This window comes from Symphalangus syndactylus, chromosome 9 (genome assembly GCF_028878055.3).
Source record: "Symphalangus syndactylus isolate Jambi chromosome 9, NHGRI_mSymSyn1-v2.1_pri, whole genome shotgun sequence".
NCBI lineage: Eukaryota > Metazoa > Chordata > Mammalia > Primates > Hylobatidae > Symphalangus > Symphalangus syndactylus.
Window position 1 is genome coordinate 49,875,779 of NC_072431.2, and position 27,893 is coordinate 49,903,671.

The 27,893-nt window shown below is 38.0% G+C and overlaps 1 protein-coding gene and 2 long non-coding RNA genes across 12 annotated transcripts in view; 1 reads left to right on the forward strand and 2 right to left on the reverse strand.

The window, feature by feature from the left end:
• NEB (nebulin) overlaps positions 1-27,893 on the forward strand; it is a 264,687-nt gene that overhangs the window by 126,625 nt on the left and 110,169 nt on the right. For all 7 annotated transcript variants that reach the window (XM_055292138.2, XM_063646033.1, XM_063646034.1 and 4 more), the window contains exons 65-82: positions 2,573-2,776; positions 3,098-3,202; positions 4,272-4,379; positions 6,068-6,379; positions 6,685-6,888; positions 8,319-8,423; positions 12,969-13,076; positions 14,494-14,805; positions 15,782-15,985; positions 16,830-16,934; positions 18,494-18,601; positions 20,024-20,335; positions 22,531-22,734; positions 24,056-24,160; positions 24,299-24,406; positions 24,799-25,110; positions 26,317-26,520; positions 27,398-27,502. In XM_055292138.2, the coding sequence (XP_055148113.1) occupies positions 2,573-2,776; positions 3,098-3,202; positions 4,272-4,379; positions 6,068-6,379; positions 6,685-6,888; positions 8,319-8,423; positions 12,969-13,076; positions 14,494-14,805; positions 15,782-15,985; positions 16,830-16,934; positions 18,494-18,601; positions 20,024-20,335; positions 22,531-22,734; positions 24,056-24,160; positions 24,299-24,406; positions 24,799-25,110; positions 26,317-26,520; positions 27,398-27,502 (3,225 nt within the window). The remainder of the gene's footprint in view (positions 1-2,572; positions 2,777-3,097; positions 3,203-4,271; positions 4,380-6,067; positions 6,380-6,684; positions 6,889-8,318; positions 8,424-12,968; positions 13,077-14,493; positions 14,806-15,781; positions 15,986-16,829; positions 16,935-18,493; positions 18,602-20,023; positions 20,336-22,530; positions 22,735-24,055; positions 24,161-24,298; positions 24,407-24,798; positions 25,111-26,316; positions 26,521-27,397; positions 27,503-27,893) is intronic.
• Positions 1-27,893, reverse strand: part of LOC129489489 (uncharacterized) — a 69,620-nt gene that overhangs the window by 29,282 nt on the left and 12,445 nt on the right. For 3 of the 4 annotated variants that reach the window (XR_010122488.1, XR_008660001.2, XR_008660000.2), the window contains one exon: positions 15,220-15,291. This is a non-coding gene — a long non-coding RNA (uncharacterized lncRNA). Of the gene's footprint in view, positions 1-15,219; positions 15,292-17,179; positions 17,423-27,893 lie in introns of those variants that run through there. The other variant, XR_008660002.2, reaches the window with a different exon arrangement.
• On the reverse strand, positions 19,068-27,880 carry LOC134737499 (uncharacterized). The gene is made up of 4 exons (XR_010122489.1): positions 27,590-27,880; positions 23,655-23,793; positions 22,187-22,288; positions 19,068-19,331 (listed from the first exon to the last, which is right to left on the reverse strand). It is a non-coding gene; the product is annotated as an uncharacterized lncRNA (long non-coding RNA).

Below are 27,893 nucleotides of genomic sequence, written 5' to 3' on the forward strand. Positions count from 1 at the left end.
TATAAATGGAGCTGTGCATAGAAATAATTTAAACTATGTGAAAATTATCCTTTATATACAATCCATTGACTTACTTAAGATTGATTGGTCCATGAAAAAGATTTAAATCAGAATACACTTTTATTGCTTTATTATGAATACATTAATAGACTTCATAAGAAAGTAAAATTTACAAAGTGGACTTGGTCTTACAAAAACAAAATGGGAATTAAGTAACATTAGAATTCAGGGTCCACTAGAGGGAGACATTTTATTCTTTTAAGGAAGGAGGAAACGTTTTTACTTTAAAAAGAAATTACTGTGGAATTTGTTTTTGGCTTCTTTGCAAAACAAAGAATTATTGAATTCTAATGCCTACTACAACACTAAATATTATTCTTATGAAATAAAAGAAGTCTCTGTGTCTGTACACTACTGGACTGTTTCACAGACACTTCCTCTTAGCCTGGCTCTCTATGGAGGAGCCACATGGTAATGACAGAGCCTACTACCTATTGGAAGCAGATACACTATCTCAAATCTGGATATGAGAGGCACATTTCCTGCACTATGTATTTTATAGACTTTGAAGGAATTAAAGCACTAGCAAGTTTTGGAGACTAAAACTAATTTGTAATAATTATACATTAATTGGTTGTTCCTAAAAACTTACAGCCTACCTGAGAAAACTCCCACGTCTGTTCTGTAGCTTTTGACATACAGAACCCTGTGTTTTGCAATTCTTTCCAAAAAGAAAGGCTTTGCCTGCACAGAAAAGATAGTTTAAAAGGGTTGATGTCACCCATACAATGACAACATTGACAGATTGCTTACCATCTGTCTATTTGTTAGGCACCTTCTCTGGATTGCCTTCCTCACCCTGTGACATGACCTTCATAATGTGGGAAGTATTTGAAAGTTAAAAAGCATTCCAGAGGTATAAACTGTTATTGTTTTCATTCTTTTTTTTTTTTTTTCGCCCAGGCTGGAGTGCAGTGGCACGATCTCGGATTACTGCAACCTCCGCCTCCTGGGTTCAAGTGATTCTCATGCTTCAGCCTCCCTGCAGCTGGAATTACAGGCTGCTGCCGCCCTGCCCCACTAATTTTTGTATTTTTAGTGGAGATGGGGTTTCGCCATATTGGCCAGGCTGGTCTCCAACTCCTGACCTCAGGTGATCCGCCCCCCTCAGCATCCCAGAGTGCTGGAATTACAGGTGTGGGCCCCCGCACCCGTCCTGTTTTCATTCTTGCTGTTGTTATTTGTGGGGCAATAACTAGTCAGCACAGGCTAATTCTAGTAGTTTTTTTTTGTTTGTTTAGACTACAAAATACAAGCTTTTTTATTTTCTACTTAGTTTCTGTGACAGGTGAAATCTTTCTAATGAGCCAAACAAAGATCCAATACTATGATTGTGAAGTAGTTATGAATACTTAATGGGTACATAAAAATCTTCAGCAAAAAAAAAATTTTTAATAAAGTGAGAAAAATAAGGCAATATGATTTTATATAGGTGTCTGTACTTCCATCCTGAGGACTTGGTGAGGAAGAGACTGGGGCCCTGCACAATGAAATTGTTCATTTAATAAATAAGCAGCTAAATTTTATTGCCCTGAATCTTGGACAGAGTTACAGCTGTTGAAGATCTCAGGGTTCAGGGGTTCTACAGCACTATTATATTTTAACTGTGTTTTTAAAGGCATTGCAGATATTTTGAAATATATAGAAGAATACATCTCAGGGAATAAGAATCCAAAACAATCCAACCACTAGAAAAACCCACTCTTATTCATGTAATTTATCTACCCACATTGTTTTATGTGCTACTTTAAAATTTCATATTGTACTAATGACATTTCCACATGTCATAAATATTCTTCAACAGTGAAGCTTTTAATGGCTTCAGAGTGTTCCATTTGCCTAGGCCTAAAATTGATTCACTAAGGGCCTGTTGTTGGGCATGTGTGTGGTTTCTGTCACTCTGGGTTGGTATTCTTCCCTGCACAGGGATGTTATAATTATGGTAATATTCACTGAACAAACTGACAGAAGATATTACTTGGGATCACTCCTCTCCTAATAACCTGAAATATTTGATAACTTTTTATTATGGCTAGGAGATATTTCTGGGTCATTTTTGAGCATAATTCTTTTAGTTTGCCTTATACAATGAGCTTGTTTTCTATGAATAGAAAACAGGGCTGGGCGCGGTGGCTCACGCTTGTAATCCCAGCACTTTGGGAGGCCGAGGCAGGCGGATCACGAGGTCAGGAGATCGAGACCACGGTGAAACCCCGTCTCTACTAAAAATACAGAAAAATTGGCCAGGCGTGGTGGCGGGTGCCTGTGGTCCCAGCTACTTGGAGAGGCTGAGGCAGGAGAATGGCGTGAACCTGGGAGGCGGAGCTTGCAGTGAGCCGAGATTGCGCCACTGCACTCCAGCCTGGGCGACAGAGCGAGGCTCCGTCTCAAAAAAAAAAAAAAAAAAAAAAAAAAGAAAACAGAATTGCACTTTATTACTGGTTCTATTTGCATATTTACCCTAAATATTGTGGTCTTGATGAAGAGTTTTTGACTTTTTTCCTCTTCTCAGAATATTTACAAGTCAGATCTCCAGTGGCTGAGAGGCATTGGCTGGGTCCCCATTGGGTCTATGGATGTGGTCAAGTGCAAGAGAGCTGCTGAAATACTGAGTGATAACATCTACCGCCAGCCTCCAGACAAGCTGAAATTTACCAGTGTGACTGATTCTCTAGAGCAGGTGCTGGCCAAGAACAATGCTCTCAACATGAACAAGGTGAGTCCCAGCTGCCTCAAGCTTGTCCAAGATGCCAGAAGATGTTTTTATACTTTAATGACTAATGGAGTCAAAATTATCTATGAAGGCATGGGGTTGCATTTACCTTTTAAATTACATGCTTGAAATCCTCTAAATAATTTTGATTATTCCCAGTTTCAATCTTGATAACTAGTAATAAGACTCACACTTCCAGTAGAATACTTTATATTCAAGTCTGGCTTATTTTTCCTAATTAGGTCAGTAATAACAGTTTTAAATGAACTTTTTCTCATTTCTATTTCAAATGATTTTTAATCAACATCTTATCTTCTTTTATAGCGTTTATACACAGAGGCCTGGGACAAAGACAAGACTCAAATTCACATAATGCCTGATACACCAGAGATTATGTTGGCAAGGCAGAACAAAATCAACTACAGTGAGGTGGGGCAAAAATCTGTGGCGCTATATTATGGTGGTGGTGTCTATACTTAGTTTTGTGGAGATTCTTGGGCCGCAGCTGTCATGGTGCATGTGGCTCTTTCATTTAACACTCCGCCCATCCAACCTTTCATCTCTGGGTTAAATATTACATTTTATGGGATTCCACTGGCAAACTGAAGTCACAATGTCTTTTCTGTTCGTGGTGATTTCCAATGTAAGTCAGTGGGACTGAGTAGTATTTTAGACATTTCAGAGGATTGTCAGATAAAATACTAGCCCATTATTTCTGCGAAAATATGCATGCCCACTAATTCCATCCCTACCAATTAGATACATCAGTAAATCACTGCCCTCTCCAGGGTGGAGAGAGTAAAGGGACAGAAAAGGCCGCAGTTAAAATAACTGAGCTTTGTCTATAGAAAGAAAACCTTAGGCATAAGGAAGAAGTGTTCTCTATCAACATTGATTACTGACTTTTTTTAAAGTAAAATGTAATTTTATAGACACATAGTTTACTAATATGATACAACCAAAATTTAGAAAGTTGTGATTATAGTTGTTAACTATATTTTATTATATTTTAATTTTTCTTATTTGTCTTTTAAACATTATAAAATATTATGATTGTCATACAAATTGTAGGCAATAAAAATGAATAAAAATATATTTATATGCATATAGATAGATATTAAACATTGTTCTGCCATTTTTTTTCCACTTAGTGGGATGTTTGGATTGCTGCTTTGTTCATCAATCTGTATTACTAGATTGTATTAATCTATGCTGATATGTATATCATATTGATCTATGTATAGCATATTAATCTATAATGATATATAATAGGTTAATATATCACTATATATTAATGTTCATTGATATATCCCATTTATTTCTAATGCTATGTAGTATTTTTGGTAGAATATAATTTATTTGCTTTCCACTATTGCCAGAAACTTGAATTGTCTCCAGTTCCTATCCTTTTTTAAATTTTAGGATATAAGTCACTTAATAATCTCTGAATTGTTGATGTCAAACCTTTTGCTTTAACTCTTTGACTTTCTTTCTATAGACTCTATACAAACTTGCCAATGAAGAAGCAAAAAAGAAAGGCTATGACTTGCGAAGTGACGCCATCCCCATCGTGGCTGCCAAGGCCTCCAGGGACATTATTAGTGATGTGAGTAGCAACACCCTAGATATTTACAGGGACGGATGAAGTGGGGAGGCAGGATTATTACTATTATAACATTTGGGGGCCAGTTTAAGCACATTTATTGGCTTATTTTTCTAAATCAAATAAATGTTTTTCATTTGAAAAAACTCATATTTTAAGCTTCGGAAGACTTTAGTATCTACGTCCCAGCTAGGAAGGGGGTAACCTAAACCAGTAAACTTCAATCCAGTATAAAATTGGATGTGATTCTACAATTTTTCATATCTACAATTATGAGAAATTCATCTCCATATTTTGAGCATGGAGTCTCACAGAAAATAGAAAATGGCAGAAGAGGTGTTAAAAAATAACTTAGTTACATGTATTGGTTCAACATCAGAAAAAGAGCTGATAGAACCAAGTCTAGGAAAATCCACCTTTCCCCAAATCTGCTCTGTGTTTTTGCAAACTCGTTTTTTTTTTTTGGAAAATTATCTTAAATGCTTCCTTTTGAGTTCTTTTAAAATGAAAACAGAAAGACAAAGATGAGGAAAACAAGAAAATGGTGAACCTAATTTCTCTTCCTGCCATCTCTGAAAGAGGTGGGTTCTTTGGTGGAAAATTCAGACTTCTTCTTCTTCTTTTGTTTTGTTTTTTTGTTTGTTTGTTTCTTTGAGACAGAGTCTCAGAGTCTCACTCTTGTTGCCCAGGCTGGAGTGCAATGGTGTGATCTTGGCTCACTGCAACCTCCACCTCCCGGGTTCAAGCAATTCTCCTGCCTCAGCCTCCCGAGTAACTGGGATTACAGGCACCAGCCACCACACTTGGCTAATTTTTTTTTTAGTATTTAGTATTTTTTGTATTTTTAGTAGAGACAGGGTTTCACCATGTTGGCTAGGCTGGTCTCAAACTCCTGACCTCAGGTGATCTGCCTGCCTCGGCCTCCCAAAGTGCTGGGATTACAGGCGTAAGCCACTGTGCCCAGCTGAAAATTCAGACTTCTGTAAATATTTGTTAGGATTGGTGTGGTGTGTTGTCTGAAATAGAGAGAAAATATCCAGTTAGCCCTTACTACCACAAACAACAAAATGCTTTTTTGTAGATATATATTCCATTTTCTCACTTGAGGAATCCCAAACAAACCTCAGTCAAATTTGATCTCCAACAGAGCAGGGCTCATAGGGTGGAAATATAATCCAGACCACTTCAGGGAGTCAAGTGCCCCAGCAGAGCTGGATTTGGGAAGGAGTGTGGGTGTGTTGGATGGAGGGATAAAATGGTATCTGTGGACTCAGGAATAGCAGTCTCAAAATCATATGTAAAATGTCTGGGTTAGTGATTTCATGGGCCCAAGATGAAGAAACAGCAATACACAGTACCAAATGATCTTCTGGAAAGTGTTGCTTCCTTTATTTTCAGAAACGTAACGTCTACATGCCATAGGACCATGTAGTTTGGCCTGTCTTCCCACTGGACTATTCCCATTAGACTGTTGCTGTTAGACTATTTGTGAGACTTCCCATTAGACTATTGCCCATTAGATTAGTGCTGTAGAGTCTAATAAGAATTCAGGATGAGGAGATAAACTGATATTCAGATTCTTTCATTTCTTTGCAAGAATTAGCAATTTTAAAATAATAAAGTTTTACATTAATGAGGCTTCTAAGCCTTTCTATTCATTTTTATTTTTGAAATGACCACCTTTATTTCAGTACAAATACAAAGATGGTTACCGCAAGCAGCTCGGCCACCACATTGGAGCCCGGAACATTGAAGATGACCCCAAGATGATGTGGTCCATGCACGTAGCCAAGATCCAGAGTGACAGGGAGTACAAGAAGGACTTTGAGAAGTGGAAGACCAAGTTCAGCAGCCCAGTGGACATGCTGGGGGTGGTGTTGGCCAAGAAGTGCCAGACCTTAGTCAGCGACGTGGACTACAAGAACTACCTGCACCAGTGGACATGCCTGCCTGACCAGAATGATGTCATCCACGCTCGGCAGGCCTATGATCTCCAGAGCGACGTGAGTAATTAAGATCCATGGTAACTGCTCATAATAGTAATTCATAGAAATACTGAGACAGTGGTCTAGGATTAGGTAGAACCTTCAGAAGGGATGACATTTCTTCTCTCTGCTCATTTTTTAGGCACCTCTTCCCCTGACTTTGTTTGGAGAGAAAGAAAGTAATACCTGAGACTGTATTTGGCCTTCATATATTGAAGGACATATACACAAAGTTTCACTATCCAAGCTTTCTAGTGTTATTATTTTTGAAATCATGTTAAAACAACTTCAGTAATACTCGCTTTTGTGTTTAATCTTTCCAGAACATTTACAAATCTGATCTCCAGTGGCTGAGAGGCATTGGCTGGGTCCCCATTGGGTCTATGGAAGTGGTCAAGTGCAAAAGAGCTGCCGAAATACTGAGTGATAACATCTACCGCCAGCCTCCGGACAAGCTGAAATTTACCAGTGTGACTGATTCTCTAGAGCAGGTGCTGGCCAAGAACAATGCTCTCAACATGAACAAGGTGAGCCCCCAATTTGTAGGAAAATAAGACAGGGCTATATGTCATTTAAGAAACCTATTGTTAATTAAGTTAGTCTCTTTTTTTAATCCAATTAAATTGCTATCCAATGTATAGTGATTCAGTTGAATTCTCTATTCCGTTAGATAACAATATATGGGAGCATGTCTGCTTTGACATCTCTTGTGAAAATAGCCAGAGTTAAGAATGGGACAGCTCTTTGGGAGGCCGAGGCAGGCAGATCATGAGGTCAGGAGATCAAGACCATGGGGAAACCCTGTCTCTACTAAAAATACAAAAAATTAGCCAGGCGTGGTGGCAGACGCCTGTAGTCCCAGCTACTCAGGAGGCTGAGGCAGCAGAATAGCGTGAACCTGGGAGGCGGAGCTCATAGTGAGCCGAGATTGCACCACTGTACTCCAGCCTGGGCGACAGAGCGAGATTCCATCTCAAAAAAAAAAAAAAAAAAAAAAAGAATGGGACAGCTATTTTGGGTTCAAATTGTTTGAAGTCTATAAGAGTTAGTTATATATGATTTGGTATGAAGGTTTCTTTCTTGCTGAGTACATATTTAGGTAAGCGCAGAACAAACAAGAAAGATGCAAGCCGGGCATGGTGGCTCACACCTGCAATCTCAACACTTTTGAGAGGCTGAGGTGGGGAGATCACTTGAGCTCAGCAGTTTGAGATTAGCCTGGGCAGCGTGTCGAAACCCGTCTCTACAAAAAATACAAAAATTAGCCGGATGTGGTGACGTGCACCTGTAGTCTTAGGTACTTGGAAGGCTGAGGTGGGAGGATCACCTGAGCCTGGAGAGGTTGAGGCTGCAGTGAGCCGTGACTGTGCCACTGCATTCCAGCCTGGGCAAGAGAGTGAAACTCTGTCTCATAAAAAAAAAAAAGAGAGAACGATGCAAATCTTCATAACATTTATCAAAAAGAAATCTAGCGATAGCACATACAGATACATTTGCAGCCAATAAACTAACAACAAACAGCATCAAACAAATAAAATCATGGGAAGGATTTGTTAATATAGTCATAGTACAGATATGGATGGGAATATATGCTTGGGAAATACCTGCTTTTTATTTAATTGGAGTGGGAGTGACCTGGTTACCAAACACACACACGTGGGTGTGTATATGTGTGTGTGTGTGTGTTTGATTTTATATATATATATATATATATATACGTATATATACATATATATACGTATATATATATATATATACTTCATATCTTAGTATACATTTATATTTTGTTACAATAAATATCTTGTAAAATCAAAGAGGTTGAAAAGAATATTAACATACAGCACATGGAACAGACAGCAAGAAAGCTGGCTCTCAACTTTGTCATGGTTTCTTAATTGAAAACTCCTGTTTTCAACAAACTGTTTTTCTAATTCATTAACCTTTTTATCTTTCACAGCGCTTATACACAGAAGCCTGGGACAAAGACAAGACCCAAGTCCATATTATGCCTGATACACCTGAAATCGTGTTGGCAAGACAAAATAAAATAAATTATAGTGAGGTAAGATCATTTGTTTTATTTCTTTGGTCTGGCCACATTGATTGTTGCTGATGTAGGAATGTCAGAATTACAAAATTAATCCTCACATAAAAGCCAGTTAGCTTAGTTGGCTTTTTATGCCATTTACCCTACCTTGAATATACATATCATTGTATTAAAAAATAGGCAGATAGAAAGGTAGATAGATTAGACAGACAGATAGACAGACAGACACAAAAATATCTTCATTTCAGGAGGGAAAAAATATCTCAAGTCAACTATTAATGACTAAAACATAGTTTTCATTAAAAATAATTCTTGCCATTAATCAAATTAGTACTTGCTTCAAAATTTGTGCAAGTTTATTTTCTTCAATTACCTCATCTGTAAAATAGGATTAAAATGCTTATCTTAAAGAATTTTTAAAGAATGACTAAATGAGGTAAAATATTTAACATGCCCAGTGTGCAGCCTGGTGCAAAGTATTTGTTTAACAAACTTTAATGTCTCTCCTTTACACTCAAGTCACCATGAAAATTAAGATGTATTTAATGTGCTCAAAATAACTTGAGCTTTATTTACAAGAACTGAAATGAGAATTCTTAAATTCACCCATTTCAAATTGCCTGAGAACAATAAAATACATTCTTTTATGAACTATCTTCAGCCTTGCTAAACTTGTCATTGCATATCTTTGCAGTCCAGAAATACTGCTGCATAAATAGTGTCTTGCTCAATTGTTCTTGCCAAAGTCAAAAATTTGTATGGTTGATTCAAGAATACTAATTTTTTAACAAGTTTATGTGTCATTTTTTCTTAAGAAAAAAAGGAAGGCAGAGTTTTCTTCAGTTTGAGAGCACTCAAAAATTTAAGTACTAATTTTTAAGGTGACCAAATTTATTATTTTACCCATATTAATTACTTTTGCCTATAATAATGTAGGCTTAAAGAGGAGGCATGCTTATATCAAATAATCATGACCAGTAAAATGAAGAGGGTACGATTTCACTTTCTCCAGCATTATAAAACAGACCAAAGGACAAGCCTGATTATAAATATTTGATTGGCCTTGGCTTCAGTCACTTTTGAATGGGCCATTTTCTCTTGGCCACAGAGCTTCTCAGTTGGATTATCTTCCCCCAGGAGGTTTATTTTATCCAAGGCAGATGAAGTTAGTTTCTATTCTAGATTATAATGAAGCTCTTAAGCCTCTCTCATTTGTTTACATTAGGGGAATTGAGGTAGATTTTTTTTTCAGACTGCTGCAAGGATATTGGGCTATTTTTTAATTCTAAAATTTTCAGCTGGATTTACTTTCTTTAAAATTGCATGATCATGCATTGAAGGCTCTGACTTCACCACAGTGCAATATATTAATGTAGCAAAATTGCACTCATCCCCCATGAATACAATACAAATAAATAAAAACAAAATTGCATGATCATGTTGATTCCCTGAGGAATCTAAGATCACATTTCAGAATGTCCCACTAGAATTTCTTCTCAACCCATTGCCCGTGGTACCTTCATTCCATAAATGTAAAACAAAACAAACGCATCTGTTTTTTTCCTCTTAAATTCTCATTTACCTATTCTAGTTTTCTTAAGTAACAAGCTTTAAAGTACATCCTTGATGATAGCTAAAAGTGTTCTGTCCTTTGAAGCACTGCATCTTTTCTAAATGTTGAAAGAATTAAAGAACTCTATTTTTTTTTTTGGCCTGTAGCCATGAGAGGATTGAAGCACATTTTTTCCCACTTGTACCATTTTTAAAATGTGAACATTTATTCTTAAAGAAAAAACATAATAAATGAAGTGTTTGACCTTCCAGTTTCAAAAGAAACACTCCTAGAAATTTTGAAGAAAAACAAATTCCCTCTGGAATTTATCTCAAAGATATTAAATTGATTCTTATTTTTACTTTAGCTTTTTCTTATAAAGTCTCATCTTGAAAAGACTATAAACTGACACATCTTAATAATCCACCTTGTAAACATAATAGTGATCCTGTAAGAGTCTTAAGTCATTAAAAATATTAAAAAATATTAAGTGCCTCTGTAGCACATTTAAAATCCAGATACTAGTCCAGTATCCTTAATTCAATCTAATTTGAGAATGGGGCATAAAAATGAAGTTTAATTATTTGTATCACACTTTTTAGGGATTTTCCTTACTTTTAAGATTTTGTCTTTACACAGCCTCAACAATGAAAAGTACACTGAACAGTATAAAGTAGAGGGATGATAAAGCCTTATAGAACTGTAAATCTTTGTAGTTTTTCCCTTAAAGCCATACATTATTTCTAAACTCTTTTCCAGAACTATCTACTGGTACTGTGTCTGCTTTATCTAACTCAATAAACCTCTTAAAAGAGGAAAGGGGGAAAGTGAAATTAAAGATTAAATTGTTCAATCACAGATTGATCTAAAGGCTGTATTTGGATATAGATGAGCTGCTTTCAAACCTCAGCTACCTACCATCCTTGAGGTTACACAAAGGCTTTCCAAGGGGTAAACTGGCATAGACCGTTTTAAGTAAATCAGTTAACATAGCTTCAACTTCCATAAATACACTCTTCTAAATTATCTGCCCAAGAATGCCCCTGCAGCTTGAGTGGCATCCCACTTCTTTCATAGTCACTCTTCTCTCACACTAAAACAAAAAAGGCACGGTTTAAAGGTGAAGAAAGAAACTAGAGAACTAAATGCTACTCATTCTCTTGAACTGAATTCTGGATAGAAAAGCAACATTGCTATAAAGGAAATTATTGGGACATTTGATGAAATTGGAATATTCACTGTATATTTGATAGTAGAAGAGAATAATACTAGACAATAATACTGTATCAATATTAAGTTTCCTGAGTCTGATACATATACTGTGGTTATATAAAAATATCTTTATTCTTAGGAGATACATGGTAAAGTATTCAAGGATGAAGGCCATGATGTGTACAATTTTCTCTTAATCAGTTCAACAATTGAAAATAATAATAATAAGTAAAATGAAGAAATACATACACACATAAAGAGAGAGATAGAGAAAGCAAATATGGTAAAAATGTTCATAAATTGGGTAGCTGGTATTCATTGTAGCATTCTTGCAACTTTTCTGTAGGTTTGAAGTTTTGCAAAAGATGGAAAGTATACATTTTAAAATATTAAAACATACATTAAAATATTTGACTAAGTATGATAATATAAAGATTTCATTTTTTAAATAAAGAACAAGAAATAGTCATACTCATCCTAGTAGTTACTATGATGCACGTCTGAAAGTATTACAATGAAACTTTACCAAACATGGCTGGGTGCAGTGGCTCATGCCTGAAATCCCAGCAATTTGGGAGGCTGAGGCAGGAGGGATCACTTGAGTTCAAGAGTTTGAGATCAGCAACACCCATCTCTACTAAAAAATACAAAAATTAGCTGGGCATGGTGGAACACACCTGTAATCCCAGCTACTCAGGTGGCTGAGGCACGAGAATCGCTTGAACCTGGGAGGCAGCGAGCCGAGATTGTGCCACTGCACTCCAGCTGGGCGACAGAGGGAGACTGTCTCAAAAAACAAAAAACAGCAATAAAAAAACCCCACAAAACTCTACCAGACAACTTAATTCATTATTGCCCATCAAAACTTTGTAATCAAACACCATGAGCTCCTACAAGTCTCATTAAGAGATCCAATAAATTTTTATTTTTTATGTTTAAAAATCATTATAAAACTGTCTATTTATCTTGTTTTGATTTATTGAATACCGATGTTGGCAATTATTTAAAATTTTTTGTTAGGAGGATGCAGAATCATCAAAATTTTTATCACTGGTTCACAAAAGGGGCTAAAAGCCATTGGTATATATGATTGTTTAATGTGTGGTTCTGAAATGACACTTCCATGGAACATTTGTGTTTTGTCTTCTGTGCATGTCTGTCCTGCCACAGAAATTGAACAGTGGTGGTGCTTTCTCAATTCACAGAAGAAGTTAATAAATAGAATTTTATCAGTTTTGCAGTTTTGACTCCTAAATCTTTGGTACCTGCTACCCTCATGTCCGCTAACAACTTCCAGCAGTTGATGAAATAATAGGGAGCAAATCAACATTAATAGAGAGATTCAGAAAGAATGATACATCCTTAGTTCAGCACTAAATTTGATTATGGACACATCCTCCTAGTGGTAGTATTATTATATGTTATTATATGATACTATTCTCTGCTAGTAAAAATGTTCCCAATTCAAATTTGGAATTAAATAAATCAACATTTCTTGGTTGTTTCATGAAAAGGGCAAATGGTGAACAATCTAAACACATTAAGAGGTGTTCATTTAATGTATAACATTTATAAGATTTGCTCAAAGAGAGCTTGTGATGTTAAAACTTGCTGAATGTGAAATTTTCATTTAAATAAATATCCAAGGATAAACAAAGTAAAAGAGTTCTTTTTCTGATTTAAGGCTGAACATACTTGTGTAGTTTTGCATCCAAAAGTGGTCTTCCTTTGACAAAAAATATATTTTTCGAGTGAATGTGAATTCTGTATTTAAAAGCTACTCCTTCTTTCCTCAGAGCCTCTATCGTCAGGCCATGGAAGAAGCCAAGAAAGAAGGCTATGACTTGAGAAGTGATGCCATTCCCATTGTGGCTGCCAAGGCCTCTCGGGATATTGCCAGTGATGTAAGAGCTGATCGGGTCCTAACATTTCTTATCATCATGCCAGCCACACGGAATACAGCTGGATGTCTCTTGGGTCATCATCCACCTTAACTTCCTTCAGTGCATAGGCAAATATATTGAGGCTTGAGATACAGATAACTTGCCTAAGATCACAAGCATCATAGAGGCATAGCCTAGACTGGAATGTGGCTCATCTGACTCCTTATTTTTGGTCTTTGCTCAATAGGAGTGAGTGCCTCGATTAAAGTTAGATGTATGTATGCTGAGCTACTCACAAAACCTCAGGAACTTCCTTGGAACACTCAAGGCAAAGATGCCAGAAAAGAAGCAGGCTTAACTGAGTTTGCCCCATCACTTGAAAATGAACATAGAAGGACAAAATCTTCTTTCTGTATGGTGCACGGAACCAGTATTTCTTTACCCTAAAAATGAAAACATCAGATCCCCGGACATCTTAAAAATTAATCCAAGAGTAGTAAAATTGTTCATTTTTATAGGTTTTTGTTTGTTTGTTTTTTGAGACGGAGTCTCGCTCTGTCGCCCAGGCTGGAGTGCAGTGGCGCAGTCTCGGCTCACTGCAAGCTCCGCCTCGCAGGTTCACGCCATTCTCCTGCCTCAGCCTCTCCGAGTAGCTGGGACTACAGGCGCCCGCCACCACGCCCGGCTAATTTTTTGTATTTTTAGTGGAGACGGGGTTTCACTGTGGTCTCGATCTCCTGACCTCGTGATCCGCCCGCCTCGGCCTCCCAAAGTGCTGGGATTACAAGCGTGAGCCACCGCGCCCGGCCCATTTTTATAGGTTTTTAAATGTTTAAATTCTGGTTAAATATATATATATATATATATATATATGTATAAAATTTACCATCTTAACCATTTTCAAGTATGCTGTTTGGTGGGGTTCAGTATATTCATATTGTTGTACAACAGATTTCCAGAATTTTCATCTTGTAAAACTTAAACTCTCTACCTATTAAATAACAGAAATTGTCCATTTTAAAACTATCCCTCCCAAATCGTTTGTGAAGAGGAAATTATTTTTCAGACTATGCTAGAAAATTTTAATGATCCATGTAAACATATGCCCCAGGTGTGTTCTTAAATAGGCTCACTCACATGATGGATTTCTGAGACACTGTCATGGTTTATTACTGTAATTGGACTCTTCATTTCAGTATTCACTTTTTATCATTTTTTGCCAACATATGATTCTCTAGCATACATAAAGGAACCATTGTGGGGTTATTCTGTGGACATGTGCCAATAAGCACAACAGTCCAATATGTGGCGTTACAGCAGCATGACCAGTGAAACTCCTCTGTTGCCTTAAAGATTTCATAGAAGGCACCACCACAGAAAGAACAACAGGGAATAGCCCTTTGTGCTTCCTTCTTATTTACTGGATTCTCTCTTTCAGTACAAATACAAAGAAGCATATCGTAAACAGTTGGGTCACCACATTGGTGCCCGAGCAGTACATGATGACCCCAAGATAATGTGGTCCCTCCACATTGCCAAAGTGCAGAGTGACCGTGAGTACAAGAAAGATTTTGAGAAATACAAGACAAGGTACAGCAGCCCAGTGGACATGCTTGGTATCGTTTTGGCCAAGAAGTGTCAGACCTTGGTCAGCGATGTGGACTATAAACATCCTCTGCATGAATGGATCTGCCTGCCCGACCAGAATGACATCATTCATGCACGGAAAGCCTATGACCTCCAGAGTGATGTAAGTTTCCTTGATGTTAGCTCTGTGTGCTAAAAGCGGATCTGAAACGTGTCTGTGAGTTCTAACTAGTGCCGATGAACTTCAATTTATTTGTATATTTCAAGCAATTTACAATTAAATGTCTGAAAGGAGTTTCCCATTGGAGGTACTACAATTTGTTTTCTTCTCCAAAAGTTCTCTGTAGGAGAGGAAATAAAGTAAATATTATCTATTCTAAACAGGTATAAATCTTCCTAGGGATTCAGGCTTCCTTTGTTTGAATCAGATGAAACTTAGCCCTTAAAAATATATCACTGCAAACTTTTGGCTAAGGAAGTAAAAAAATGCATGTGTTTGTTGGCAGAGGGTAGTAGGGAGATAGTGAGAGGGAAAGCATATTATGCTAAATTACTTTAATTTACATTTTATACTTACTGATGGGAAAATTCTATCATTCTTGTGTTTTTCGAAACCAGTCATCTAATACTTGTCAACATTCAGCATGTCCTACTGAGAGTAACATAAAATGAATAAGTAAGGAAATACCAAACATATCTCTGTAACATCACATTTCCTTTATACACTTGAAGTTTTGTGATTTTTGAAGATGGAAATAAAAGTGAGAATTTTTTGACTGCAGTACTCACACACCATCAGTCTGAGTGTGTGGTTTTATTTGGAGCTATTAGACTACATTTTCCAAGGCTAAAAAAGCATGTTTCTGTGTAAAAATCTTCTAATACTCTCATAGGCAGGACCATGTCTTTTACTTTAAAAGAAGATCTTTTATCATTCTTGGTGTACTCCTCTGTACCAAAAAAATGCTCAGAAAAAAAAATACGCTTAGGATTCAATAACGTGTGTGAGTGAGTGAATGACTATGCTAGGAACCTTAACTATTCATCAGTATTTTTGTGTTTCTCTAGGATAACCCATTTTGTAACTATGAATCTGAAACACTAATTAATAAATGTGTTTCTTATCTGTTGATCTGCAGAATTTGTATAAGTCAGACCTTGAATGGATGAAAGGCATTGGCTGGGTTCCGATTGATTCCTTGGAAGTTGTTAGGGCCAAGAGAGCCGGAGAATTACTTAGTGATACTATCTACCGTCAGCGTCCAGAAACGCTGAAATTTACCAGTATAACGGACACTCCGGAGCAGGTGCTGGCAAAAAACAATGCTTTAAACATGAATAAGGTGAGTCTTCAATTCTCACTGTTAGATACCAAAAGTTACCACAGAATAATTTAAAAATTCTGATATATTATTGCATTTTAAAGATAATAATAAGAATCATACCTTCTTAAATGATTTTTCCACTATAATACCATAGTTACTTAGTGATACTTCAAGATATTAAGCCAATGTTAAAAGTACTGTGTGCTTTTTTTTGTTTGTTTGTTTTGTTTTTTGAGACGAAGTTTTGTTCTCATCGCCCAGGCTGGAGTGCAATGGCGCGATCTTGGCTCACTGCAAACTCCCAGGCTGGAGTGCAATGGCGCGATCTTGGCTCACTGCAACCTCCACCTCCCAGGTTCAAGCAATTCTCTTGCCTCAGCCTCCTGAGGAGCTGGGATTACATGAGCCTGCCAACACACCCAGCTAATTTTTGTATTTTCAGTAGAGATGGGGTTTCACCATGTTGAAGGCTGGTCTCAAACTCCTGACCTCAGGTGATCCACCCATCTTGGCCTCCCAAAGTGCTGGGATTACAGGTGTAAGCCACAGTGCCCAGCCTAAAGTACTGTGTGCTTCTGATTGGATTAGTAGGTTGTCAAAAACAAAAATACTGTGTGCTATAACTCTTTCCTATAAATTATTTTAAATACTTCAATCCAATTATACTTTTCATAACTGATAAGTCCTTTAACAGTTAGATTCTTGAAAGAATTTTAATAAGAAACAAAGGTAAGGAATTTATGCAGCTTTAATAATTTTATTTCTACCTTGTATACAAGAGAGATGACTGGCACATAATGAAAACAATAATATCTGTGAACACCAAAATAATTTCTCTCTCTCTCTCTTTTTTTTTTTGTAGCGCTTATATACTGAAGCCTGGGACAATGACAAGAAAACTATTCATGTCATGCCTGATACACCAGAAATCATGTTAGCCAAACTCAACCGAATAAACTACAGTGATGTAAGTAAACTGTTGATCTAGTAATGAACAGAAAGGCGAAAATGAACCATTGTAGCTGTTTTCTTAGGAAAATGTTTTGACTAATTTACTACACATACTACAAACTACCATTTTCAGTAGAAGAGATAGTTCTCACTCGATTCAATTTTGAGCTATGTGGTGGGTCCACAAAGTAGGCTACCATTTTATTAACAGGTTATCAGGAATTGAATGATTATGAATAAAGATTCCCATAGGAATTATACTTTTAAAACCTTCCCCTACAGGTCAGTGTGGATATCAAGTCATTATTTTATTCAGCAGCTAGCAAGTAGGCAAGGACTGGGTTGGAATCGGATGAGTTAGTAAGCCGCATATTATTTTGCTGCTCCAGTATGCTCTGATAATCATTTGATGTTAACATTTTTCCAGGCATTTCTGCCAGAACCAACATTTTCGTAAGGGCAATGATCCTGAAATCCCGGATCCATAGATGAATCACTGTCCGAGATAATAGTCCACAGCAAAATAAGAAAAAATAAGCACAATGCATTGAGTTTTTCATAAAACTGAATAGATTACATTTTAAAATATTGTCTTTATTTTGTATCCTTCTTATGTATTAAGATGCCGTGTCTTTTATATTATGATGACAATAATAAATACTATTTTGTTGTGTTGTGTTTGACACATAGTTTCACTCTGTCACCCAGGCTAGAGTGCAGTGGCACAATTTTGGCTCACTGCAACCTCCGCCTCCTGGGTTCAAGCAATTCTCCTGCCTCAGCCTCCCGAGTAGCTGGGATTACAGGTGCATGCTACCATGCCCAGTTAATTTGTGTATCTTTAGTGGAGATGGGATTTCACCATGTTGGCCGGGCTGGTCTCTTCTCAAACTCATGACCTCAGGTGATCCACCCATCTCGGCCTCCCAAAGTGCTGGGATTATAGGCGTGAGCCACCATGCCTGGCCAATAAATAATTTTTTTTTTTACATCTGCTTGTTTGGCAAATAAAATTTTGCCAACCAAATGTTGATTTTTTTCCCCACATTTTTTTGTTGAAATTTACAAGTCAATAAAATTCCAGTGTTTGGAACATGTGCCTTAAAAATCCTAAGCACCCATGAGGCAAAGCTATCTATAAACCCACCCTAATGCTTGACTTTGTGAATTATTTCTGTAGTTTAAATGAGGACAAAGAGCCGGGCGTGGTGGCTCACGCCTGTAATCCCAGCACATTGGGAGGCCGAGGCGGGCGGATCACGAGGTCAGTAGATCGAGACCACGGTGAAACCCCGTCTCTACTAAAAATACAAAAAAATTAGCCGGGCATGGTGGCGGGCGCCTGTAGTCCCAGCTACTCGGAGAGGCTGAGGCAGGAGAATGGCGTGAACCCAGGAGGTGGAGCTTGCGGTGAGCCGAGATTGCGCCACTGCACTCCAGCCTGGGCGACAGAGCGAGACTCCATCTCAAAAAAAAAAAAAATAAATAAAATAAATGAGGACAAAGAAAAAGTAATAATAAACAGCTTCACTTTTTATGGTAGGAGTAAATGAATAATGACTTTCTTTTCTACAGAAACTCTATAAACTTGCTTTGGAAGAGTCCAAGAAGGAAGGCTATGACTTGCGTCTGGATGCCATTCCAATCCAAGCAGCCAAGGCTTCAAGAGATATTGCTAGCGATGTAAGTGGATGTTTTGGAAAAGCAATTTCTTATTCAAAGATGTTGACAAATAGAAGCTTTTCGAGTTTTTCCTGCCAGAAATTTAGTTACCCCTGTAAGTCTCAATTCCCTTTAGTGATTTTTCCCTGTACAAAATTGTAAATGGAAAAAAAGAAAAGCACAAAATTCTAGACCCATTATACCCATCAATCAATCAAAACTAGAGACATACTATTTTTATAAAAGTGTTTTACGGACACCAAAAATGGGTTCATATTTTTGAGCCTCAGAAATTGAACACTCCCTCTTCAAAAATAAATAAATAAATAATTGCACAGCAGTTGACCTAGATGTTTGTGAAATTAAAAGGATTAATGTATTCCCTTTAAATAGTATGTGAGAAACAGCCAATATACATGTAAACTCTTCCTTACTACTTCTATTTATTCTTGCATTAAAAGAAAACTAGATGGATACGTCTTAGGGATTTGTTTTGTCCTTTGTAACTCCTAATTGGTGAGATGTCCCTCACTGGACACAAGAACAAGTGCCAAAGTAAGCAGAGCTTTTTCTCAGCACCTGCTTGCCTCTTCTCTACTCCTTTTCTTCACATGCGAAACACCTCCTAAGGGTGGCCAGCGTCCTCATTCTGTAACAAGCCTCCTTAGGACTCAAATCCAGACTTTCCTTCTTCTGGAAGGGCCTCATGCCTTAGACATATGCTTCATTTCTTCTGTAAACTAAAAAGTATCTGAAAGAGATCTCACTCAATTTAGAAGTTTATTTTGCCAAGGTTAAGGACACACACCCCATCATCAAAACTTTTCTTGCTGTTAAGCTGGAGAAGCCCACACCATAATCGTCTCATGGTAAAATGGACCATAATGTGTTATTCTTGAATCTTAAAGGTAGATAAACTGACTCATAGTGAAAGTTCAGTGATGTTGACAGGCTAACAAGAGAGCCATTTCCTGGTGACACATAAACTCTATCTAAATGTAACACATATCCTTGACTGAGAAGTCTATTATAAGTTCTAATAAGGGAACTATTCTAAAATATTCTTAATATCAAACAGTTTTGGGAAAATATAGTTATTTTCCATCTGATTGTTATGCTCCGTCAGATTGTACAATATATTTACCTCTACTTGTTAAGGAATCAAATGTAAACTAAGCAGTGTGATATAATGAGGAGGAAAAATATTAGGAATGAGAAGCTCTTCATTCTAGGCTCATGCTGCCACCTGCTTGTGGTGTCTGTGCAAATCACTAAACCCCTGCTAGGTTCAGGTTTTTACTTTTAAAAATAGGGTTGATGATACTCACTTTTCTCCTTCATGATAGTGTTGGGGAAAAGAAAGAGAAACAATGTGAAAGTGAACCTATGAAACATGATTATATAAGATGTTCTTGTCATTATACTCATATCTCTATTTATTAGTACAAGTACAAGGAAGGCTACCGCAAACAGCTTGGCCACCACATTGGGGCCCGGAACATTAAGGATGACCCGAAGATGATGTGGTCCATCCATGCGGCCAAGATCCAGAGTGACAGGGAGTACAAGAAGGAGTTTGAGAAGTGGAAGACCAAGTTCAGCAGCCCAGTGGACATGCTGGGGGTGGTGCTGGCCAAGAAGTGTCAGATCCTTGTAAGCGACATAGACTACAAGCATCCCCTGCATGAATGGACCTGCCTGCCTGATCAGAATGACGTCATTCAGGCTCGGAAGGCCTATGACCTGCAGAGTGATGTGAGTGGCTCTAATATTCTTCAATAATGGTTTAGAAAAGCATTCTAACTCTTTTGTGCCATGGAATCTTTCCACAGTCTGGTGAAACCTACAGACACCTCTTTACGATAATGTTCTGAAATGCACAAAATAAAATATGTATTTAGTTTCAAAAGAAACCAATCATATTGAAATATCATTATCAAAGTATTAAACCAAACCTGTAATGTGCTTTTCATTAACACATTAAGTAGAAAGTTCTAGTGGTGACTGTAATAACTAATTCCAAAGAAGCGATGAGCATAAATACTTTAAGACATCAGCGGCCGGGCGCGGTGGCTCACGCCTGTAATCCCAGCACTTTGGGAGGCCGAGGCGGGCGGATCACAAGGTCAGGAGATCGAGACCATCCTGGCTAACACGGTGAAACCCCGTCTCTACTAAAAATACAAAAAATTAGCCGGGCGAGGTGGCAGGTGCCTGTAGTCCCAGCTACGCGGGAGGCTGAGGCAGGAGAATGGCGTGAACCCCGGGGGGCGGAGCCTGCAGTGAGCCGAGATTGCGCCACTGCACTCCAGCCTGGGTGAAAGAGCAAGACTCCGTCTCAAAAAAAAAAAAAAAAGACATCAGCAACAACTCTGTATTAGTCTGTTCTCACAGTGCTATAAAGAACTACCTGAGACTGGGTAATTTATGAAGAAAAGAGGTTTAATTGACTTGCATTTCCATGGGCTGTACCAGAGCATGGCTGGGAAGGCCTCAGGAAACTTAAAATCATGGTAGAAGGTGAAGGGGAAGCAGGCACATCTTCACATGGTGGAACAGGAGAGAGAAAGCAAAGGGGGAAGTGCTACACACTTTTAAGCACCCAGATCTCATGAGAATTCACTCACTATCATGAGAACAGCAAGGGGGAAGTCCAATCACCTCCCACCAGGCCCCTCCTCCAACATTGAGGATTACAATTCAACATGAGATCTGGATGAAGATGCAGAGCCAAACTGTGTCAAACTATAATAGGACATAAAAAGATTTGAGATTTCTATAGCTGACAAAGTCAGGTGTAGTGTCAATACTACTGTAATATATTGCTTATACTTATAATGGATGAAATGCTGTATTTCAGTTAGAGGTTAATGAAAATGAGGATGTTACATATTTTTTCTATCCAAGTTCACCGATGCCAGGTTAAGAATTCCTGTTCTAAACAACCTAATTTTCCAAATGAATCAATTGCATTATAATTTTGTGTCTATTTAACTTATAGGAAGTATCTATTGTAACTTTTGAATGGAAGTTTAAAAATGAATTATACATATGAAGACAAATTTCCTAAAAAAACTTGAAAACAATTGCTCCCTAGAAATATGTTAGACACTTTTGTTGTTGGCCAATAGAGTCCTTTGGAGACTCAAATATTACCTCATTGATATCGAAGCTCCTTGTTTTAATCAAGCTCTGGTTAAATCAAGCACTTTTGGAAGAATGATAAAAGCAGTGACAGTTAAAAAAAGAGAGATTCCCTGAAAGCCATAAAAACAAAAAGAATCGTTACCCTTCCTTACAAGAAAAATTTTCCTTCGACCCATTGTTTATATTCAAAGAAGAAAATGAAAGAAAAAATGTATTTGTTTACTTGAATTCGAAGACAAGAAAGAGGATGGGGGATAAAATAAATATGAGTAAAAAGAGATGTACTCTTTGACTTGGAAGCATGTACATAGAAGCATACAAAAAAAGATGTCTTTTTTTATCCCCCAAAAAACACATTAATGCAACGTGATCAACCAGTAATGCTCATTTCTTCTCTATATACCAAGAAGAGCTGTGAAGGCCACTGCCTAACAACATAGGAGCCAACTGTATACTAACCCAGTACAGTTTCCATAAGAGGAGGTAGGGACCATCAAATCAGAGAATAAACACTTTGTTTCAGGAGGCAGGCAGTAATTTCCTTAAGGTGGTTTTGTATCACTGAAAATGAATAGCATTAAAGAGATTTTTATGAGTCTTTAAAACAGTAAATATTGGCTACCTTCAGGAGCCAGGCATTTAACTAGCCATTCTAAACCAAAGTAAAGCAATCCTGTAGGTCTTCCCAGAAGTTTACACAAATAAGATTCAGACTTATACATTATCTGTGTATGTTAAATCAGGATCAGGCACCAGGCTGTTTAGGTGACATCTATAGATATTTGGCATTATTTCATTTTCAGGCTATTTACAAATCTGATCTTGAGTGGCTGAGAGGCATAGGATGGGTTCCCATTGGCTCTGTAGAGGTTGAGAAGGTGAAGAGAGCTGGAGAAATCCTGAGTGACAGGAAGTATCGCCAGCCTGCAGACCAGCTCAAATTCACATGCATTACAGACACTCCGGAAATTGTCCTCGCAAAGAATAATGCCCTGACAATGAGCAAGGTGAGTCTCCAGCTGTTTCCTGTTGCCAGAATCATACCTTCCACAGATTTGGCTCATAAACTAGGAAATTCCCTAAGGGTTCCCTGAGAAAGGAGGTGTCATAGGCCTGATTCTCATGCAGGCCTTTAACAGAACATCTGCTTGAATTCAAGGTGACCCCGTGTGCTCTTCTCACCCTGCCCCCTAATTCTTGTGTGCATGTGGGAACAGAGCCTGGAATGATTTCCCTGGAGTGATGCACTCACCCTTCTGAGCAGTGACCTGGAGATATCACAATTGCATTACCCTTCCTCACACATTCTCCTAGGCAGAGCAGATTCAGGCCACTTACGTGTCTTTAGCCATCTGGTAAGGAATATAAGCCATTTACACTTCATTCTGAGGGCTGGGATACACATAGTGTTTCATAGAAATGCTGGTATACATTCAAATTGGTTGCTCAGGTTGCTCCTCCACATTAGGTTATGGAAATCCACTTTTGAAAGCTAGCTGCTATTTCTGCTTTCAGTTTTATTACACAAGATAGATGATCATTTGTTTCATCTAAAATTTTATCAATCTATTTTTATCCAATGAGTCAGCCCTTAATATGCATATTTTAGACTGACTTGAACTTGAATTCTCCCACACCTGCCTGGAAGGCTTCCAATCATTAGGCTAGTACAATTGAGTACTCAGTACAAATATGAAAGTGGCTTCAGACAGCAAACTCCAGAGTCTGGGGTATACAACTCTAGAAACTCTTTTATACCATATCCATCAACAGCAACCACAATGACAACAGCAATAGGAATCACCAAAAAATCGTTGAGTATCTGCTATGATGGGCATTTTATATATGTGATGGATCATCTTCAAAAAATAATAAAAAAGAATGATTATCCCCCTCTCAGAAATGAGGAATGTGAGGAGTTACGTACCTTTCTCAAGATCACACAGCTTGGAAATAGTAGAGTTGGGTTTGCACTTGGGATTGACTCTGAAGTCTAGGGATTTCTACTGTCTCATAGTTCCATAACTGAGATCCATCTTTGGATATCTGAATAAGCTTGTGATTCACTGGATGAAAAGAATTACTAATAGCAACGATTATATTGCTTCATATTAATTATGAAACCATTGTACAGCTATTTAAATATTGCTATGTTTTACTTTCCCCATGACTCTTTTGCTTCCCTCATCTCCCAAAAGCATTAGAAGGAGCTATTTTATAGTTAAATGTGAGTTAAATTTGCTAACAACTGTAATGATGTTATTGGCTTTAACAGAAGGTCTTATACTCCCTCCCTCTCCCCACGCCCCACGCCGCCCTGCCCTGTAGCATTTATACACAGAAGCTTGGGATGCTGACAAAACCTCCATCCACGTGATGCCAGATACCCCAGAAATCCTGCTGGCCAAGAGTAATTCTGCCAACATCAGCCAAGTAAGAGATTTCCTGACTGTTGCTTAAACCTAAGAGTAATTAAAATGCTTTTTCCACCGTAACAATTTCCTTTCTGGAATTGGCCTATTACCTTCCTCAAACACTCTTATTTTCTGTTGTCTATTATCCCTTCCCTAGAAACTTTACACCAAGGGATGGGATGAATCAAAGATGAAGGACTATGATCTGAGAGCAGATGCTATTTCCATCAAAAGTGCCAAGGCCTCCAGGGACATCGCCAGTGACGTGAGTACCTTCCATCTAACTCTCTGTGGTATCCACCGTGCTGAACAACCCAGAGGGTGGCTGGTGAACCACACTCTATAGTTATTTCCACATGTACCTTCCCGTCCTATTTCCTACCTCCCAAGACTGTTCCCTTTGTTGTTACAGAGAATAAAAATATATTTTGGCATTATAGTTAGAGTTGCTGCAGGGAATGCTTTCACCAATGAAGATACATGATTACATTACAGTTATTTTTATAACAGTATAAAACATTGCTTTTAAATATAATAGTTCAGAGATGCCAAAATGTTTGTAATATAAAATTCTTGTCCATTTCATGTTGTCTGTAATTGTCAGCATGAGCATGGTTTTAAAACCGGATGTCTCCACCTGTATTTCTGGCATTTTAGTACAAATACAAGGAAGCCTATGAGAAACAGAAAGGCCACCACATTGGAGCCCAGAGCATTGAAGATGATCCCAAGATTATGTGTGCCATACATGCAGGAAAAATTCAAAGTGAAAGGGAGTACAAGAAGGAATTCCAAAAGTGGAAAACCAAGTTCTCTAGCCCAGTGGACATGTTAAGCATCTTGCTGGCCAAGAAATGTCAGACTTTGGTCACTGACATTGATTATCGCAATTACCTGCATGAATGGACATGCATGCCTGATCAAAACGACATTATCCAAGCAAAGAAGGCCTATGACCTGCAGAGTGATGTACGTAACATGAATTTTGGGAAAGGCGGAAGGGGAAGACGTAGATTTGTTCATTGCCCAGTCAGTGCCTCTGAGGACAGCCCCCTGGGCTGTGCACTGCACAAACCTGGGGGTGGGGCTGGGGGGTACCATTCACATTGTTTAATATAAAATCCATCTTCAGTAGTTATGTTGTGGGAAGCAAAAATAGAGATGAGCCCTAGTGAGGTCATGTCCTTTATTCCCCAGCCTAGATTCCAGACTTTTTTCCATGTCATTTGTAACTTCTGGCAATGAAAACATATTGCAGACAAATATAAATCATCTGAATGTTTTTAAAATAATTGCTGCTATTATGCTAGATCCAAAACACTAAATTGCATTTCCTTGGGTCCATTATCACAGGATTAAAATGGAATCCAATTCAGGAAAATTTTCCTTTAAAGATTTTCAACTATAAAATTTTTTGAAATATCAAATAATTATATTATGGAATTCAGCTTTATTACTATATATTATTATTCATGGCTAGCATAAATAATTATGTTTTTACAAATTACTTCTCTCATCAATATTAAAAACCCTGAATCATGTGAGATCTCAGGTCTTACTTTTCTGGAAGTACAATCTCCTGCACTTATCCCTTCAACTTCATGTGCTTTATTTTTCAGCTAAGGATTGGTATGTCTAACACTTGAAATGTTTTTTCTTTTTTCTTTTTTTTTGAGACGGAGTTTCACTCTTGTTGCCCAGGCTGGAATGCAATCTCCAATTGCACTCCATCCCTTAAAAAATTTTTTTTTAAATGTTAGCACTCACGACTTTAACTTATGATCACAAAAGGGATTTCCAGTGTCACAATGATGTACTTTCATGTTTTATTTTTGCTTTGCCATTGCATGTACCCAGAGTTTCAGTGCTGAAGGCCTGCACTTTGCTTCTCATACAATCTTTGCCTATTTTTTCATGAAATGTTGACATTTGCCCTTTTTTTTTGTTTGAGACAGAGTTTCGCTATTCTTGCCCAGGCTGGAGTGCAATGGCACCGTCTCGGCTCACTGCAAGCTCTGCCTCCCGGGTTGAAGCTATTCTCCTGCCTTAGCCTCCCAAGTAGCTGGGATTACAGGCATGCGCCAACATGCTTGGCTAATTTTTGTATTTTTAGTAGAGATGGGGTTTCACCTTGTTGGTCAGAAATGGTATTTTTGTCTGACATCCTCTTTATAGAGTGTGTATAAGGCAGACCTGGAGTGGCTGCGTGGCATCGGCTGGATGCCAGAAGGCTCAGTGGAAATGAACAGAGTAAAGGTTGCTCAAGACCTCGTGAATGAAAGACTCTATAGGACACGTCCAGAAGCTTTGTCATTCACCAGCATTGTCGACACTCCAGAAGTTGTCTTGGCAAAAGCCAATTCTCTGCAAATAAGTGAGGTAAGAACCATCCTACTATCAAGCTTTCCTGGTTCTGGATTCTGTTTTCCAAAGATACCACCCAAACTGAGCCCGTAGACTGGACTTCCTCAAAGAATTTTGGTGACAGGAGCAACTCTAAAAATGTCTTTACTAGTGAAGATACACTGAAAATAGAACCCTGACAAACACCAACATGCCTTTCTTCTACCACACATACACACTTTGAAGCACTGCAATGAAAATGTCACTCCCTGCCAACTCAGGAACACAAAATATTTGTTGACCTCATATGAAATACTAAGACATGTAGTGTCATGCTACATAATAATGTAACATTGTATTAGTCCAGATTCTCTAGAGAAACAGAACCAGTAGGGTGTGTGTGTGTGTGTGTGTGTTTGTACACACACACAGAAGAGAGAGACTTTAAGAAATTGGCTCCTGAGATCATGCAGGCTGGCTAGTCCAAAGTCTGCTGGGTAGGCCAGCCGGCTGGAGACTGAGGGATGTGTTGCAATTCAAACCCAAAGGCCATCTGCTGGCAGAATTCCTTTTTACTGGGGAGGTTTGTCTTTTCTATCAAGGTCTTCAACTAATTAGATAAGGCTCACCCACATCATGAAGGGTAGTCTCCTTTACTTGGAATCTACTGATTTAAATGTTAACTTCATTTTAACAATACTTTCACAGAAACACCTAAAATAATGTTTGACTAAATATCTGGGTACCGTGCCCCAGCCAAGCTGACACATAAAATTAACCGTTACAAACATATGTAAAAACATTTTTCCAGATTGAGTAGTTAGCTAAGGCTTACATTAGCTAACTATTAGTCAAACATTAGCTAAGGCTTAATGTTTCAGATATTGATTTCCTATTTCCCTTCTCTCCACAGAAACTGTATCAAGAAGCCTGGAATAAAGATAAAGCCAACATCACCATTCCTTCTGATACTCCGGAGATGCTGCAGGCCCACATCAATGCCTTGCAAATCAGCAATGTAAGTGGCACGAACGTGAAGTGTAAAAGCCTTTATGGGCAATATCTGTCTGCTCATGGAGAGTGTTATAGGAGACAAATTACCTACCTTGCAATGTTTATGGCTTTTGGTGCTACACATTTTCTCTTTAGCTACCAGTCCCAGTGCAATATGAATGGAATTTCTCTCTTTTAAATGTGAGCTTGGATACATCGCTGGGTGCCTAAACTGCAGGATTTGGGACACCTGAATCCTTTTGGTGTCCTCCTTCACTCTTAGTCTCTGTTATCATCTTAGGTTTTTTTATTGATCCAGGACTTTGTCATTTGATATTTCAAGGCCATAAGAAAGACAAAAGACCATTTTTAATTACATCTAAATGGCGGGCTATGTATGATATCTATGTCACAAC